Source organism: Danio rerio, chromosome 16 (assembly GCF_052040795.2).
Source record: "Danio rerio strain M-AB ecotype USA chromosome 16, GRCz13ab, whole genome shotgun sequence".
Lineage (NCBI taxonomy): Eukaryota > Metazoa > Chordata > Actinopteri > Cypriniformes > Danionidae > Danio > Danio rerio.
The window spans coordinates 14,899,564-14,917,522 of NC_141036.1; the positions used below are offsets into that span (position 1 = coordinate 14,899,564).

The 17,959-nt window shown below is 37.2% G+C and overlaps 2 protein-coding genes across 5 annotated transcripts in view; one reads left to right on the forward strand and one right to left on the reverse strand.

Moving 5' to 3' along the window:
- Positions 1-92: 92 nt before the first annotated feature.
- The window catches only part of gba1 (glucosylceramidase beta 1), a 23,470-nt gene continuing 5,603 nt past the window's right edge, over positions 93-17,959 (forward strand). For 3 of the 4 annotated variants that reach the window (XR_015511138.1, XM_087286788.1, XM_087286789.1), the window contains exons 1-10: positions 93-371; positions 463-660; positions 3,148-3,294; positions 3,382-3,515; positions 5,971-6,143; positions 6,661-6,898; positions 8,808-9,032; positions 10,729-10,892; positions 11,474-11,590; positions 11,671-11,787. Coding sequence is in view for 3 of the 4 variants with exons in the window: in XM_087286788.1 (XP_087142914.1) it covers positions 317-371; positions 463-660; positions 3,148-3,294; positions 3,382-3,515; positions 5,971-6,143; positions 6,661-6,898; positions 8,808-9,032; positions 10,729-10,892; positions 11,474-11,590; positions 11,671-11,776 (1,557 nt within the window). In the remaining variant the exon portion in view is untranslated. Of the gene's footprint in view, positions 372-462; positions 661-3,147; positions 3,295-3,381; positions 3,516-5,970; positions 6,144-6,660; positions 6,899-8,807; positions 9,033-10,728; positions 10,893-11,473; positions 11,591-11,670; positions 14,181-17,959 lie in introns of those variants that run through there. The other variant, XM_087286787.1, reaches the window with a different exon arrangement.
- The window catches only part of rnf115a (ring finger protein 115a), a 25,529-nt gene continuing 21,843 nt past the window's right edge, over positions 14,274-17,959 (reverse strand). The window contains 1 exon segment of the mRNA NM_001080073.1: positions 14,274-15,171. Coding sequence (NP_001073542.1) covers positions 15,052-15,171 — 120 coding nt within the window. The 3' untranslated portion in view covers positions 14,274-15,051.

Below are 17,959 nucleotides of genomic sequence, written 5' to 3' on the forward strand. Positions count from 1 at the left end.
AATGAAGCTTTTGAGATGGCCTACTAGTCGTGAACTTGAACTTTTGAACGTGAACGCTGTTGCAAGTCACGTGACGAAGATGGTGGTCATGTGACCGTTCCGCATTTTCACCAGGAAATCAGTCGCATGGCGCGTGATTGACTGTTTACATTCTCGAAACACATCAGACTGGACTTTTAAACATCTTTTAGAGAACCATAATGACATTGCCATTTTCGTTTTTAGGCCTCGGATAAACTTAAAATCGTCACAAATCTTGAAAGATTAAGTATTTGAATGGGCGTTCATTAACGTACACAGGAGTCTCATCGGCAGGATGAGAGAAACGGCTCTTTTTATTCTGCTCGCCGGAATAATCACCACAGTAAGAGGTGTGTAACAATAATCAGACTGATAATATAAGATTTACCTTTCTGTCCAAGTGTTTGTTTGATTTGTCTTTTTTGTTTCACTTTGGCTCAGCTGACAGTAAGGACGGTTGTCTAGCGCTGAATTTCGGTCATGGCTCGGTTGTGTGTGTGTGCAATGCGACATACTGCGACTCTCTCGGCCGGACTGTGCTGCCAGATGCTGGTCAGTTCTTATCATATGTCAGCAATAAAGCTGGCAGCAGACTGATGGAGAGTCAAGGACAGTTCCTGAAGAACAGCACAGGTGCAGGTGAGTGCTCTTGACCATGGCCATGTCCCAGTACTCAAACTAACGGTCTGCTCACTAGTATTCTGTTTACTGTAACACTTATGTGTTATTCTGATGTAAATCCTGTATCTGTTTGTGTTCTAAAATGAGGATTTTCCTCAGCCTTCAGTTTATTTGAAATTATTTCACTTTAAAGGCAATGGAAATAACATAATTTGCTGTAAAAGTGAAATGACTAAACCTACTTTTTAGCTCATTTTAGAAGAAAGTTCTAAGCATCTCAACGCTTTAGTTTTTGATTAAATTATGGAATACATTTTACACAGTGTAGAATTGGAAAATGTAAAAAACTTTTTTTTAAACAAGATTTAAATGAATATATAATATTTTACACACACTGGTGGTCTACATCTCTGTTAAATAATCCCTGTGAATTTTACTATTTAATGGTGGATATTATTAAGTGACAAGCAGCAAATGTTTACAAAATAGACACTCATTTAGGTTTTAAAGCAGTTTTTACAATACATTTAACAAGTTTGCTAAACTCTTAACGCAGCAACACACCTAAAACACACAATTGGCAAAACGGTTAATTTCATGCTCAAAATCACACATTGTAAACTAAACTCTAAAACTACTTTTCAAAATACAATAATAAACTAACACAATACACCATGTCTAGCAAAACACTGCAAGCATGTTTTAAAATCAAATAATTATTCTAAACACTAACACAAGTTCTCTTCCAACAGAAACATTCAGTCAAACATAACACATTGACAAAAAACACTATCATCAGCTAAAATTACAGAAACTGCATTATTTTATGTGTCAGCTCTGCCCTTTATATTTGAAGCCTCTCTACATTTCTATGTTGTTGGGTTTAGTAAGAAACCACATCAGAAAAAGCATCACAATTATAAAACAAAAAATCCTCTTTTCTGCTTGGTCTTCTGCATTTGGCCACATGTTTTCATCCACATCAAACCTGATATCTTCTCTGGCAAGGTATCATGGGAAGAATTCTCTTGTTGTTCCTTTTCCAAACAAGATCAGCCCACAAAGATAGCCTACAAAGATAGATTTTGTTCTAACTGTGTTAAAAGTTTAGGAAACTTGTATTGAAAAAAACTGTCATAGCCATTGTAAAAAAAAAATAATAATAATAAAAAAAAACTGTAAAAATGTGCTACTCCTTTTGTACAAAAAATTGGCATGTTTGTATGCTCTCAAATTGTTATGACTGCAAATTTCTGCTCACTTTGTCATTCAATACCCCACAAGACTTAAGTTGATGTTCAAAACACAAGATGTTGAATGTAGATGAAGATCCATTGAACGCATACACACAAAACACTCACACAATAATAAACAAATAGAAATAAAATGAAAAGTAAAAATGTTTAAAACACTTAGCCTTAACCAAACTATCTTTTCTTGCTTTCAGGTTTAGAACATTTGATGAACTGTGCTGTTTATCAAATATTATTTATGAAATTAAAGTTTTAGTTGCATAGTCAGTGGTTTTAAGAATGGATAAAAATGACAATTTTTGTAAATTAAGAGGAGATTAAAAGGAGATAAAAATGGTGGAATAATGGAACTGGACCAATAACAAAGCTGAAATAAGATTTTCCCCCATTCATTTATATTGATTTTGAGAAACTATACTTTGTGAATTGTTATATATTGTAAAAAAACTCTCTCTATATATACTGCCTCGTATATGGATGAGTTTGGTCTACAATTTTCAAATAAAGCATTTACCATATAACTTATTTCATTTACAAATTTGTATAAATAAATGTTTTAAGAACTGCAATAATGCAGGAAAGGTTTATATTCATTATTAACAATACTAATGTTTAAAAAGTCTATATTTTGTTTAATGATTTTGATTTCCAGTCACTGTTATTTTTCATGATGGCGACCTCTTTACCGTCTTCACATTTTTGTTGGGTGTTTTGCCATTCCTGACAGAAAAAATCAAGCAGCTTAGCTTTGTTTGGCTCTGGCTGGCCGTCCATCCTTCTCTTGAGGTTTACAGTGTGGTTCGGCGGGTCTGGAGATTGGGCAAGCCAAGACACATGACAGCTGTGGCTGAAGAATCAGGCTTATTCCACCAAATATTAACTCCTCTGAAGCATTGTTTTGTGTTGTCTTAATTGTCAACTTGATTTCTTTGAAATATTTTAAGTTTGAAAACGCATATTTTGACCAATTGTAATTTTATGAAAAACAAACCAATCTAAACGTCAATAATTTTCTAAATTATTATTATTATTAATATTATTATTATAAAATACTTAAATTGTAAAACAAATCCAACCATTCACATTAAAAATTATTGTTATATAATTTCACTTTCATCATGTGAGAATAATACAGTTGTCAACCAGTTGTGAGTTTTCTGTGTACATATTATACATTTGTTAAATAAATCTAATTATACATAATTTTCCAGCCAAATGCTAAACGCTTTTTCTCTCCTTTTCTGAACGCCAGCTCTCAGAATCACTCTGAACCCCAGTCAGAAGTTCCAGCACATTAAGGGATTCGGGGGAGCCATGACGGATGCAGCAGCCATTAATATTTTGTCTCTGTCTTCCGGAGCTCAGGACCAGCTGCTCAGACAGTACTTCTCCACAGATGGTGAGAGCAACAGAGATTGAGCAAGGGGAAATGAAAATGGCCTCGGCTTTCTCAGTTCCGAATGGTGATCATCGCTCTGTTTCACAGGTATAGAGTACCGTTTCGTGAGAGTGCCGGTGGCCAGCTGTGATTTTTCAACTCGACTTTACACGTATGCTGACACTCCAGAAGACTACGATCTCCAGAACTTCACCCTGGCCAAAGAGGATGTTCACATGAAGGTAGCATACACAAACAAAAACACACCTTACTACAAATAGCGGTCTGCAGTTGTACTCGCTTGAGGGTAAATATTGCGTAAATAGTGATCTGATTTTCATTTTATAGGGAACTTTCCCTTTAAGTGTTCATGTCAATGCATTAAAAATACAATTTACTCAACATTTTGCTACCTTTCGGGTCAGAATGTATTTTAAAGTAGTTATTGATTTTTACATGTTTTAAATTAATATAATATTTAAATTATCTATACGTGTTATTAACAAAAAAAATACTAAAAAAATTACTAGAAAAAAAACTTTGTTTTAAAATGGCAAATGTTCGTTTTTATCATTTCATTTTCATTTTGCGTCAAACTTTGCACATCATGCGAAGAATGCAAATTTAAATACAGCAATACAATGCAAAAGTACATTTTGCTTATCGTATTTCAAAATAAATTTTGCTGCTTATTCACTTCCATACATTCAGCTATGAATTTAATCAATAAATTAGGTAAGCAACTACTTAGAGCCCTAGGAAATTCGGTAGCACCCAATAAATGCCTAGGAGTATAGATCATACCCTCACTGGCCACTTTATTAGGTGCACCTTAGACGTACCAGGTTGGACCACGCTATCATGTCAATATGGACCAAAAACTCTGCCTTCAGATCTGCCTTAATCCTTCAAGGCATAGATGCAAAAAGGTACTAGAAAATTCCTCAGAGATTTTGGTCCATATTGACATGATAGCATTACGCAGTTGCTGCAGATTTGTCAGCTGCACATCCATGATGCGAATCTCCCATTCCACCACATCCCAAAGGTGCTCTATTGGATTGAAATCTGGTGACTGTGGAGGCCATTTGACTACAGTAAACCTATTTTCATGTTCAAGAAACCAGTCTGAGATGATCATTATCCTGCTGGAAGTAGCCATCAGAAAACAGGTACATATCTGTGGTCATAAAGAGATGGACATGTTCAGTAACAATACTTAGATAGGCTGTAACATTGACACAATGCTCAGTTGGTACTAATGGGCCCAAAGTGTGCCAAGAAAATATGCCCCACACCATTATATCACCACCAGACTGAACTGTTGATACAAGGCAGAATGGATCCATGCTTTCATGTTGTTGATGTCAAATTTTGACCCTACTATCCGAATGTCACAGCAGAAATCAAGACTCATCAGACCAGGCAATGTTTTTCCAATCTTTTATTATCCATTATATCAATTTTCATGTATTATTATCCATTTATTTTTGTGAGCCGGTGTGAATTGTAGCCTCAGTCTTCTGTTCTTAGCTGACAGGAGTGGCACCGGTGTGGTCTTCTGCTGCTGTAGCCCATCCGCCTCAAGGTTGGGCGTGTTCAGAGATGCTCTTCTGCATACCTCGGTTGCAGCTTACTGGATATTTTCTCTTTTTCAGACCATTCTCTGTAAACTCTAGATATGGTTGTCCATGAAAATCCCAGTAGATCAGCAGTTTCTGAAATACTCAAACCAGCCTGTCTGGCACCAACAACCATGCCACATTTTGATGCTCGGTTTGAACTGCAGCAGATTGCCTTGACCTTGTCTACATGCTTAAACGCATTGAGTTACTGCCATGAGATTGGCTGATTGCAAATTTGCATTAACAAGCAGTTGGATAGGTGTACCTAATAAGTGGCCATTAAGTGTATATTGACCTTATTCTAAAATTAAGAAGTGCGCCTGTTTTCGCAATTGTTTTACAACTTCCGATTTAGTCGCCTATGGGAGAAATGACTAGAAATAACAAACGGCAGAAAACGGTCAAACTACTTGCTCTACAAACAAATGTTTGCATGACTATACGGACCAAGTAGAAAAATGTAATAAGAAACTATCAGTATGCAACATCAAACAGCGAAACGAGCAGTTTTTAATGTCTAAAAATGAATGGAAGTGAATGAGACTGAAGTCTTGAGCCAAAAAGATTCAAATGGCTGCGCCTGCTCGTTGCAAAGAATAATGTAGTTTTCTATCATATTTTGTGAAGTGAGGGTCTAACAATAAAGCATTTTATTGTAGTTATTAATTATTTAATTATTTTAATTTGAATTATTACATTTAATTTTTTTATTTTAGGAAAAATTAAATAAAAATAAAAATAAAGATTGAATGAAATAAGAAAAAGACAGCCAAATAAAGAAACAAAATACAAAGTGTGCTTATTAGGACTGCTTCATAGCTGCAATTGCTTAGGCTGCCCAAGTCACTAAATATGCCACTGCGGTCATTTGAGATTGGGCCATTATAGTAATTTTTAGTCTGTCTTCGTGTAAATCGGGCTTAATTACATCAAACAGTGAATTAGTGGATTCATCCAGTGTGGAGATGTCACATTGTTAAACAAAAATTATTACCATCTTACATGTGGCAAATACATATGGCAAAACCCCTAATGCCAGATGTTATATTCTAATTTCCTCTATCTGTCCCAGATTCCCCTTCTGCAGCGGGCACAGGCTCTCTCTGCTCAGCCTCTCTATCTGTTCGCCAGTGCCTGGAGCGCCCCCGCCTGGCTGAAGACCAACGGTGCACTGACAGGGAAGGGCTCCCTCAAAGGCAAACCAGGAGGCAAAGAACACAAGACCTGGGCTCAGTACTATATCAGGTGCACGAAGAAACCCAATACTGCATTTAAATACAAATGGCTTCTCATAATAATAAGAATAATAAAAAAAAAAACACATTTCAGGGCTGCACGGTAGCACAGTGGGTAGCACAATTGCCTCACAGCAAGAAGGTCGCTGGTTCGAGCCCTGGCTGGGTCAGCTGGCATTTCTGTGCGGAGTTTGCATGTTCTCACTGTGTTGGTGTGGGTTTCCTCCGGGTGCTCCGGTTTCCCCCATAATCCAAAGATATGCAGTAGAGGTGAATTGAATAAACTAAATTGGCCGTCGTGTATGTGAGTGTGCACAAGCATATGTGGGTGTTTCCCAGTGCTGGGTTGCAGCTGAAAGGGCATCCGCTGCATAAAACATGTGCTGGATAAGTTGCCGGTTCATTCTGTTGTGGCGACTCCAGATTAATAAAGGGACTAAGCTGAAAAGAAAATGAATGAATGAATGAAGAAACACATTTCCAATCTTTTAGCACCTTCTAATAAAGCATGTTTTCGTTTGATTCAGGTTTCTAGAGGAATACAGGAAGTATAATCTTTCGTTCTGGGGGCTGACGTCAGGGAATGAGCCCACTGCAGGTGAAATGACAAATTACAGTTTTCAGGCTTTGGGTTTTACTCCGGAGACGCAGCGTGACTGGATTGCCCTGGATCTAGGTCCAGCACTCCATTCCTCATCCTTTTCCAAGACCCAACTAATGATTCTGGATGACAACCGCCTTATGCTGCCACATTGGGCCAAAGTGGTGAGTTAGGATGGGTGGATGGAGAAAAAAAGTATAGAAAGATGTTTAAATGATTAAATATGCATTGTTGTTGCTAAAAGGGATACAACTTTGGCCAGAAGTTAGGAGAATTATTTATAGTTATGCAGAGTATCATTCATATTATTTAAGTTACCTATTAGTTTGTATTTTATTAACATCTACCCCTACCCAAACCTTAAACGTAACCCTCACATGAATGTAAAAAATATAATCTATTGTTGTACAGTATCACAAAAGTTGTGCCATATTGATGTGAGTATCCACAGCTGTACCATCATAAACTTTTTCTTATGAAGGGCCAAAAAACAAACTCAACTAAGGCTAGTGGGCCGAAGGTAAATATAGTTGTCATCAGTAATTTCCTAATTTATTTATTAATATTTAGAAATAACTAGAAAACTTTTATTTATATGAGCCTATTCGGCATTTTAAAACATTTTGTAATGAACTTATTACAGTAAAAACACCTCCATTATAACAGAATGGAGTTACACTAGTTTTTGCATTGATTTGCTCATCAATGTCTTCTGTATAGTCCTCTATCCGTCGAGTGACAATATTCATATTTTTAAAAATCTGATTAATTTACAAAATTTAATTGAAACTTGCTTTTTTGGAAGCTTAGCAATAATAAAAAAAAGGTTACGTTAAATTAAAAATGACCATCTCTTTTAAAGTTATTCGCCTTTGGGAATGGTTGGGATGGTTAGCCAAATCAAAGGTCACAGTGGGCCACAGTGGGCATCTCTGATCTAGACTTTATTAATTTTCTTGTTTTGGGTAATTTAAGCTTTTATTATAATATATAAGGTATGGTATTATCACGAATGCAAAAAAAAAGGTTACTAGAGGACAACAGAGTGTTGCATCTTGGTGATTCTATGCTCTTTGAGGCAAGTCATTTTACTCTGCGGCCATCTTTGAAAGTATGCTCAGGCATTCCGTCTGAATGGGGAAACATCAAATTCTCTAGAACTGCTTGCCAAGCTTACAATTGAATTTCATATTAGGAATCACCGATAAAAATAGACTGACTTCGATGACTCAGCTCTAATTGCATCATTCGAGGGATGCAACCTCTGAAATGAGACACAGCCAAAGAGCATAGACTCACCAAGAGGCGACACTCTGTTGTTGTTTGGGAAAGCCAGATCCCGCTAGTGTCACGCGGTGGCCATTTTGGAATGAAAATTCCAATAGAACAACAGCATATTATAAGGCTGTAAAATAAACTATAAAAAGTATTGATGATTGTGATAGTAAGTGTTGTATTGTCGTCTTTCAGGTTGTATCTCAGCTTTAATGCGCTTTTTAAATAAATAAAAAAACAAAGCAGCTGCTTGCCATCTCGACAGCGATAAGATTCAATGGAATGGCCGATCGATTTCACTCCAAAATGGCGGAATCACTTGGCTGTTTCTGGGCGCTGCTGTTGCAATGAAACGCTCTATTGAGTGTCACCTCTTGGTGATTCTAAGCTTTGCTTGCCCTAAAGAGACTATGGTTTAATATACGTTTTTAATTAACTTTGAGAAAATTACAATTTGTGTTTTAGCAACTTTTACAGTTGCTAGGTGACTAGATCCATCCTCTGTAGGCTGGATTGTCTCATTGTAAATCACTCGGTTTGGCCTGTGTGGACTTCGAAGGACTCACCTTGGAAGTCTACTGCCTACGGAGGATGAAGTCTATGAAATGAGACACGGCTTATATGAACAACATCTAATACAACAATCTGAATTTTCTTAAAAGCAATCTAAAAGTTTAAATATTAAACAATTGTTCAATTGAGTATTTAAGTGTCCATGGTATAAATACTGTGCATGTTCATTATCACTGTATATTTAATTTTGGCACAAGTTGATTCTTCTTTTTTTTTCGGCTATAGGTTCTAAGTGACATTAAAGCAGCACGATATGTCCACGGCATTGGTGTTCACTGGTATTTTGACCGCCTTGCGCCGCCTGACGTCACCCTGACCTCCACACACCATCTGTACCCTGATTACTTCCTATTTGCAACTGAGGCATGCGCTGGGTGGAGTCCAGTGGATCGTGGTGTGCGTCTGGGCAGCTGGGACAGGGCAGAGGACTACGCCCATGACATCATCCAGGTACTGGATAATGGTCTTAAACAATTCTAGATTGGATATGCACATTAATATAGCAGCATTTTTTTAATGACACTGTATAACAATAATTAATATTTTACAGTACTGTGATGGTTGGATTTAGGGTTGGTGTGGGGGTAGGCGTTAAAATTTAAAATGTATTGGGTAATTTAATAGATAGCATAAATAATACTCAGTACAACTACTGTTTTTACATTACTGTGGGTTTAGGGTTGGGTTTAGGGTTAGGATGGGGGTAGACGTTAATAAAATACAATAAATGGGAAATTCAATAAATAATAGAAATAATTCTTATTAACTTCCAGTGGCAAACGTATCTGATCTAGCAACAACCTTTAAACACTCTAGGAGCATGTCTGAAAAGCTCATTAACATATAAATGATTATTTACTACATATACTGATGATTTGTTTGAGAATTTGGATCAGCGGCAAATAAACAATTACACACAATACATAATGATGTTGTTGTTTAAATATGCAGCTACCACTTAAAAATGGCCAGTTTCTTTGGATTTACTGGATGTATTAGGTATGGGTTTGGGTATGGTTTTTTTTAGTTAATAAAGTATAGTAAATAAAAAGTAAAGTTAAAAAAGATAAGATCATTGATCAGAATAACACAAATTAATCTTCATTTCTGACCTCTTTTGAAGATAAAACAATGGTATTGTCTTCTCTATAATTAACATAAACGTCTGAACTTTGTTATTTCATGGAAAAAACTAAATGGCATGTGATATTAAATTTGGAAGAAATGTCAACAGTAGTTCATCAATTTCAAAATAAATAAATAAGTCAATATATACAGACGTGTCTCGGAGAAAACTGTTGGTGCTCTTCCATTGAAGAAAGAAAAACTACAGTGGTCACAAAAATAACTTAAAACTAAAAACTACGTAATAATGTATCAAAAATGAATGAAAATAAACAAATGAAAATCAGATTGGGCAGCAACAACTTCAGGATAAATTCTGAAGAATGGAACTATCCTTTTTGATCGTCAAATCATCAATAATCGAATCCAGCTTGTTGAGGAAACCAAGTACAAAGAACGGACCCCTTGAAGAATAATTCATTTTATTATTAGTTAAGACTGGTGACACAATTGGTTCAGTGGGTAGCACAGTGGGTAGCACAAAAGGTTGCTGGTTTGAGTTCCGGCTGGGTCAGTTGGCATTTCTGTGGGGAGTTTGCATGTTCTCCCTGTATTCCCTGTGGGTTTCTCCAGGTGCTCCGGTTTCCCCGACAAGTCCAAACACATGCGCTATAGGTAAATTGAATAAGCTAAATTGGCCGTAGTGTATGTGAGTGTGTGGGTGTTTCCCGGTTTTGGGTTGCGGCTTGAAGGGCATCCACTGCGTAAAAACATATGCTGGATAAATTGGCAGTTCATTCCAATGTGGTGTTCCCTGATTTATAAAGAGACTAAGCCAAAAAGAAAATGAATTAATAGAAATCAGATATTGCTTTTGAATTGTGGTTGAACAAAAGCAATAAATAAGGCAAACTAATGAAACTTAGCTGGACATAAAGATTCCAACAATTTTGTCTAATCTGTATTTATACTTATATATTTTTTGTTTATATAAAAATCAAATACAGTTAAGTTTTACACATTATAGATTGTCAATTCAGAAACATAATGTACTTATCCTCTCTATAACGTTCTGTTTTAGGACCTGAATAATTATGTGACCGGCTGGACCGACTGGAATTTGGCCCTTAATCAGGATGGAGGACCCAACTGGGTCAAGAACTTTGTGGACAGTCCCATAATTGTGGACCCAAGCAAAGATATATTTTACAAGCAGCCCACGTTCTACAGCATGGCCCACTTCAGGTCAGACTCGTTCAAAGCACCTTCAGTCCTGACAGATTTCAGATCTTGTGCAAGAACACCATCTAATCTATATTTTTCCATATTAATTGCAAACATAGAAGTAAACCTAACTAAACTTATTTTTAAATGAGCCATTTTCAATAGAATCCGCTTGTTAAGTGTGACGTCACGCAAGCGGCTTCCGGGTCCAAGCGCTCTATTCAACCGAATGGGGAGACTCATGAAATGGTAATAATAAACGTTTACAAAGCGATTTAATGCTTTCGAAAATCACGATTGCAATATATATGTCCATGCCTAATATCCGATGGCCAGAAAGTGATACATTTTTTATTAAATTGTTACATTTTTGGTATTTTTTATGCAGCAAGCCCAGAGATTGTTGTGTACACTACAATTTTATATAAAATGAACTTCAATGTGTGATAGGAATAAAACATGATCATAAACGAATGATTTCTCCACTCAAATGAATGGTAGCTTGGACCCGGAAACAGTATACATACATCACAAACACGTTACCACTTTACATGTGGATATGTTGCTCTCTGTTAACCAATGCCTTTGTACCTTACTAACAGCAAGTTCCTGTGGGAGGAGTCTCAGCGAGTAGGTGTGTCTTTTAGTCAGCAGACCAGCCTAGAAATGTCTGCATTCATCAGACCTGACGCCTCAGCAGTATTAATTATTCTAAACAGGTAAAAACTGTGACCTCATCATTGACCATTTAAGATGATGAAATCAACGTGATGTATATAAACTCTTTATCAAACTGCAGGTCTGAAGAGGAGGTGATGTTTGAAGTCTGGGATCAAACGGTGGGCTTTTTGCCAGGAAGTGCTCCATCTCACTCCATTCTCACACTACTGTGGAACAGACAGTAAACAAAATCTGGGTCAGTAACCCATATAAGCACCTTAATGAGGAACTCTAATCATTTCAGTCATGCCTTAAGACAGAAACATCCGAAAGAAACAACCATGATTAGCAAATAAATTATTTCAATACTGAGTCGATAGTGATTTAAAGTCGAAAATACATTTGCTTTATAGGCTGTAATACTGGGTTCACATCAGACACCAAACAGAGCGTCACTTGCTCTAGATTACACATAGAATGTTTATGGAGAGAAAGCTTAAAAATGTGCAAATTTTAGATCTTGAAGATTGTGTTGTTACTTTTACACATGAAAAGTGCAATGTATGAGTAAACTACTTGCAAACACATATTTGACAAATTTAGTTTGAGATTTTAAAAGCCCCAGCTACTAGGCGAGCCTGAACACATGAACGTGATTGGCTGCTGAGAATTATCATTAGACCATTACTGTTGGCCAAGGAGATGGCTGTCCAATCCTGTACTTTATACCACCAAAATGCCTCTAACTTGTAAAGGATCCAATTTTTTGTGTGTTTTTCTTCCACATTGAATAGAATATTACAACATACTTTAAAATAAACATCACTGTACACTGAGTGTAAAAATCTGCCTTGTTGGCTGAAGGCTGATTTATACGTTTGCGTCAAGTGCACGCAGCCTGTGTGTGGTCGCATAGCCCGTCTCCAACGCTGACCTCCCAAAAAATGTAACTACAAGTCGCAATGATGCGTAGTGCAAGCTCTGTGATTGGTCGGCTTGGTAGCGCTGATGAGTGTGGGCAGGGCTGAGAGCTGCGCGAGCCTGATGAAGCGAGTGTCAACAAATGTCGAGTCATGGGAAGGAGCTCCAGATAGAAACTGTTGTTTTGTGTTTACCTTTTGATTAAGTTGTTGCATTTACACTTCTGTGTGCTGTTTTTGTAGCTCTGCATTAACACTTCAGAAACACTAGCTGGCAGGAGGTGTTTTTGTTCCTCTGGGTTGAGTTTCTTCGCTTGTGTTTTTTTTCCTGAACACTACCCTTATGTTCAAGTAACTCAAACTCACTCTTTTAGAGGTGGGAAACAGCAGGCAAGCAACAACTTTAATCATAAGGTAAACACAAAACAACAGTTTCCACCGAGAGCTTTTTTCCCAGGACTCGACACTTGCAAACACTCGCTCCATCTGGCTTGCGTGACTATCAACTTCGCCCACACTCGTCAGCCGACCAATCACAGAGCTAGCACAATGCGTTGTTGCAACATGTAGTTACATTTTTTTTTATAGTTGCACATCAGCATCTCCGGCGGCCACGTGACCATGTATAGGCTGTGCCGGAGAATATAAGTCCTGCCGATCACTCGGTGGAGAAGTATAAATAGGCTTGAGGGTATGCACATTAATTAAGTGCCAAATTTGTGTATCAAATATAGCTAAGTAAACAAGACACCTGAGGCATTTGAGTCCAAACTCGTTTCAGCATTGCTATTGCAATGTGCGCATCCACAATAGTCACATGGCAGGATATGCAATGTTCGAATTATAGTTGCCCAGGAGCTACAGAAACGTATTTAATTACTGTCTTTAATTCTTTTTTAAACAAACATTTTTTCAAATTTAGAATTTTTGTCTTGTTTTTAGTCCAAATATCTGCATTTCAATGCAGCATTATTACAAAAGCAAGATTTGCTTACCCGGCTGAGAGATAATTGTACTTGTTTTAAGGAAAAACTCTTCATTTTGATTAATTCTGAAGGTGAAAACAAAACAATAGTTTTACTTGCGCTAAGAATTGTTTTATATTTGGACTAGAAATGTGACATTGCAAAGTTAGAACAGCATTTTTTGCATTGTGATCTTTCAATTTCTGTACCTGAATACTGTTGCACCAAAGGAAACAATTAAATTATATTGTTCGAACTATTCAAATCCTGTGAAACTGTATTCATATCACAATATTTATCGCAGAAAAATAAAATATTGCATTATCAGATCTTTTCAATATCGTCCAGCCCTATGTCTAACCTCCTTTTGTTAAATATGTTCTCTATTTTTATATCACATATCAGATTGAAGGCATTCGCTTTAATAGAAATACAGGAAACATTCTAAAAGGGACAATGAGCACGACTGGTGTTTAATAATGTGAAGAGTATACTCACATGAAAAATACTACAGTAAATTATAGTCAATTTTCAAGTCAGGAAGACGCGAGTGAGGTGAATTCTGCACGTTCATTTTGTATCTAATCTATTCGCATAAATTCTTAAATTAGCATTTCTGGTGTGAACCCAGCAAGCTGCTCTCATCAACTTTTTAGTCTTGTATTAATAATTCTTCTAACACCCCTGGGAAAACTTGATATATAAACATTCTTGCACTGATACTGTGAACTAAAAACCAAATAAAGACAACATATAAAAGCTGATTCTTTATGATGTTTGTTAAAAACCCCTCAAAGCAATAGGAAGGTCTGAATGCCGCTGTCGATCGCATGTCATAGCAAGGTCCACATATCTCCTGGTTTTTATTCAGTTTTATTATTAATACATCATGGTCATACACATCATATAATATATATTTATATACTTTAATATTTAGCGATTCATCATCATCATCATTGTTTTTTTCCTCTTTTTTTGTCTTCCTTAATGAGTTTTCCAACTAAAATTATTTACATTAGAAAAAACTGTAATAGAAATGAGAGTGAAAAGAAGGTAATCAAATTAAACTGATGGACGTTGATGGGTCTGTGATATATACACACCAGAGAGGAATCAAAGAGAAGAAAGAGACAAAACTTCATGATCTCCTGGACAAACGGAGGAGAAAATAAGAGCGCAAGGACTGGGGAAGTAAAGCAAAGTTGATAAACCGCACAGACACGGCAGGCCATCCCAAGAAGAATTCACATTGGACGCTAAGAGGCGCTACGCGGAGTACAGCTCCCAATGCTGTACAAACTAAATGTGGGTTCAGAGTTGAGCTGCTTTAGCAACAACATGTGCCCAAATCAACGTGCCTCATCCTGCGCTGTGTGTTTGTTCACTCAGGTAGGGAAAAGGTAAAAGCACTGAAGGAATCAAAGGCGCCTGAGAATATGGGAAAGAAACAGAAACATTGGGATAAACACAACTCCAGAAGGACTGCGGTTGAGAAAAGTAGTAAACAAATCATAGTAAAAGACATCAGTGTGGTGCCATGAAAACGCAACAAAAGGAGAGAGAGAGAGAAAGACAAACAATCTTGGGTTAAGACAGAGAGTTTGGATGAGACAGGCGGACGCATGTGTATGTGTTTCAGAAGGACCATCTCTCCGGTGTGCGAGGATCAGTGTTTAAAGAAGAAGGCTCTGATGAGGACTGAGTGCCGCTTTCATCCCCATTCAGACTCTTCCTGCACACAGGACACGTGTCGTGCTTCAGGGAGAAAGAAGAGAGAAGCGGGGGTCAGTCAATATTTGTCTCTGAAAGCTCTGAAGATACTAAAAACTGAGCCGAGTTCAAACATTTCATGTCAGATGACTGGACATAATAAAAACAACTAATAAGTGCATTCCAGTTCAGGAGGGGGAATAGAAAACAGTAGGGATCTAACTGTACATGCTGAACATTTTGAGTTTAACCACTACATCTGTGGACCTCAAATTAACACTGAACATCTTCATTAAGGCTAGAATAAAAGTTCACAACACATTATATACTTCCTATCCAAAAAACACCAGCTGTTTAAAACTCGAAAAGATGTCAGTTAATTAATTGTAAACAATGGTACACAGCATTCTATAATCTTCAGCAAGTCAATTAAAGTTACCAGCGAGACATACACTCACCGGCCACTTTATTTGGTACACCTTACTAGTACCAGGTCAGACAACCCTTTTGCCTTCAGATCTGCCTTAATCCTTCATGGCATAGATTAAACAAGGTACTGGAAATATTTCTCAGAGATTTTGGTCCATATTGACATGGTAATATTCCACAAGTGCTGCAGATTTGTTGACTGCACGTCTTGGATGCAAATCTCCCATTACACCACATCCCAAAGGTGCTCTATTGGATTGAGATCTGGTGACTGTGGAGGCCATTTGAGTACAGTGAGCTCATTGTCATGTTCAGTAAACCAGTCTGAGATGATTCAAGCTTTATGACATGGCAGATCATCCTGCTGGAAGTAGCCATCAGAAGATGGGTATACTGTGATCATACAGGGATGGACATGGTAAGCAACAAGACTCCGCTAGGCTGTGGCCAAGCCGAAGCCGATGCTTAATTGGTTATTTTGGGCCCAAAGTGTGCCAGGAAAAATCCCCCACACCATTACACCACCAGCAGGTTGAACTGTTGATACAATGCAGGATGGATCCATGCTTTCATGTTGTTGACGCCAAATTCTGAGCCTACCATCTGAATGTCGCAGCAGAAATCAAAACTCATCAGACCAGGCAACGTTTTACAATCTTCTGGTCCAATTTTGGTGAGCCTGTGCGAATTGTAGCCTCAGTTTCCTGTTCTTAGCAAACAGGAATCGAACTTGAGTGGTCTTCCACTGCTGTAGCCCATCCACCTCAAGGTTCAACATGTTGTGCAATTAGAGATGCTCTTCTGCAGACCTCAGTTGTAATGAGAGGTTATTTGAATGACTGTTGTCTTTCAATCCGCTGGAACAAGTCTGGCCATTCTCCTCTGACATCAACAAGGCATTTGTGCCCAAGGAACTGCCGCTCACTCATTTTCTCTTTTTCTGACCAGTCTTTGTAAACCCTAGAGATGGTTGTGCGTGAAAATCCTAGTAGATCAGCAGTTTCTGAATTACTCAGTCCAACCTGTCTGGCACTAACAAACATGCCATGTTCAAAGTCACTTAAATCACCTTTCTTCTCCATTCTGATGCTCTGTTTTAACTGCAGCAGATCATCTTGACCATGTCTTCATGACTAAATGCATTGAGTTGCTTGCTGCTTGTGATTGGCTAATTAGAAATTTGCGTTAACGTGCAGTTGGACAGGTGTACCTAATAAAGTGGCCAGTGAATGCAAATACTAGAATATAGCACCATTTCACATTATATTTGCTCATCTAAACATATACATATAAACAGAATACAAATCAATAGTTTTGTTGTCTCTACACTATTTGAGATGACCGCTGTGATGACATTCATTTACATTAAAGACAGTAAGGTAAAACTAAACGTTTGAGAATGTGCACTGAACCCAAGGTACTGCCATGTACTTTGAGACTGCTATGCTGAATACACATCATTGAAATCTATGCCCTCATCATTTTTACTTACTTTATAAAAAGAGGTTTTGAAAGCTGGTGTGTAAATTATTATTTTTGGAACAACAAATCAGAGTCGAAACGCAATTTAGTTGATAATCTAGACTAGTATTTGACTAGACTTGCTGAACCACTTGAAGCAGGTACTGTATGCATGTCATTACTTCTAGAACAGCTACTGTACATGTGTGTTTTTATCATTACAGCAAATAACATTTCTGATACTACTTGGATAGTAGACTTTTAAAAAAAAAAATTTGAATATAATTTAATATATAGGGGGTCTGGTTCTCACTTTAAAGAAAGACTTTATCTAAAAATGTCAATTCTGGTATAAATTACTCACCCTTATGCTGCTCCAAACCCATAAGAGCTTATCTTCAGAACACGTATTAAGATACTTCGGATTAAATTCAAGAGCTCTCTCTTATTTTCCATGACAACAATGGTCATAAGATGATCAAGAAAAGAATCCAAAAACATTTTCAAAACATTGCATGTGTCTTCAGTGGTTCAACTGAAGTAATTATTAAAAGTTCCAAGACAAACAAGCCAAGCCAAAAAAATAAAATAAAATAAAAATTTAAATTAAAACAACTTTGACTTGCCAATGTCTTTTACATCAGGTCGGAGTTTGTGTTTACTATGGTAAATAAGATGCTTGCCTGTTGCACTGATGACTTTAATGGCCATACTGCCTTTAATAAATGTGCTCCTTGAACTGATTACTTCTTTTTATTCATTTTTTTGCTGCACAAAAGTGTGCTTGGAGCTTTTATTATGACACTTGAACGGTTTTGACAGTTTTTGGTTTCTGTTCTGAACATCTCATGACATAAGCTTTCAGACTTTATTTGTGTTACAATGATCAACGAAGGTGTCTAGGGATTGCAACAACATGAGGGTGAGTAATTAATAACAGAAT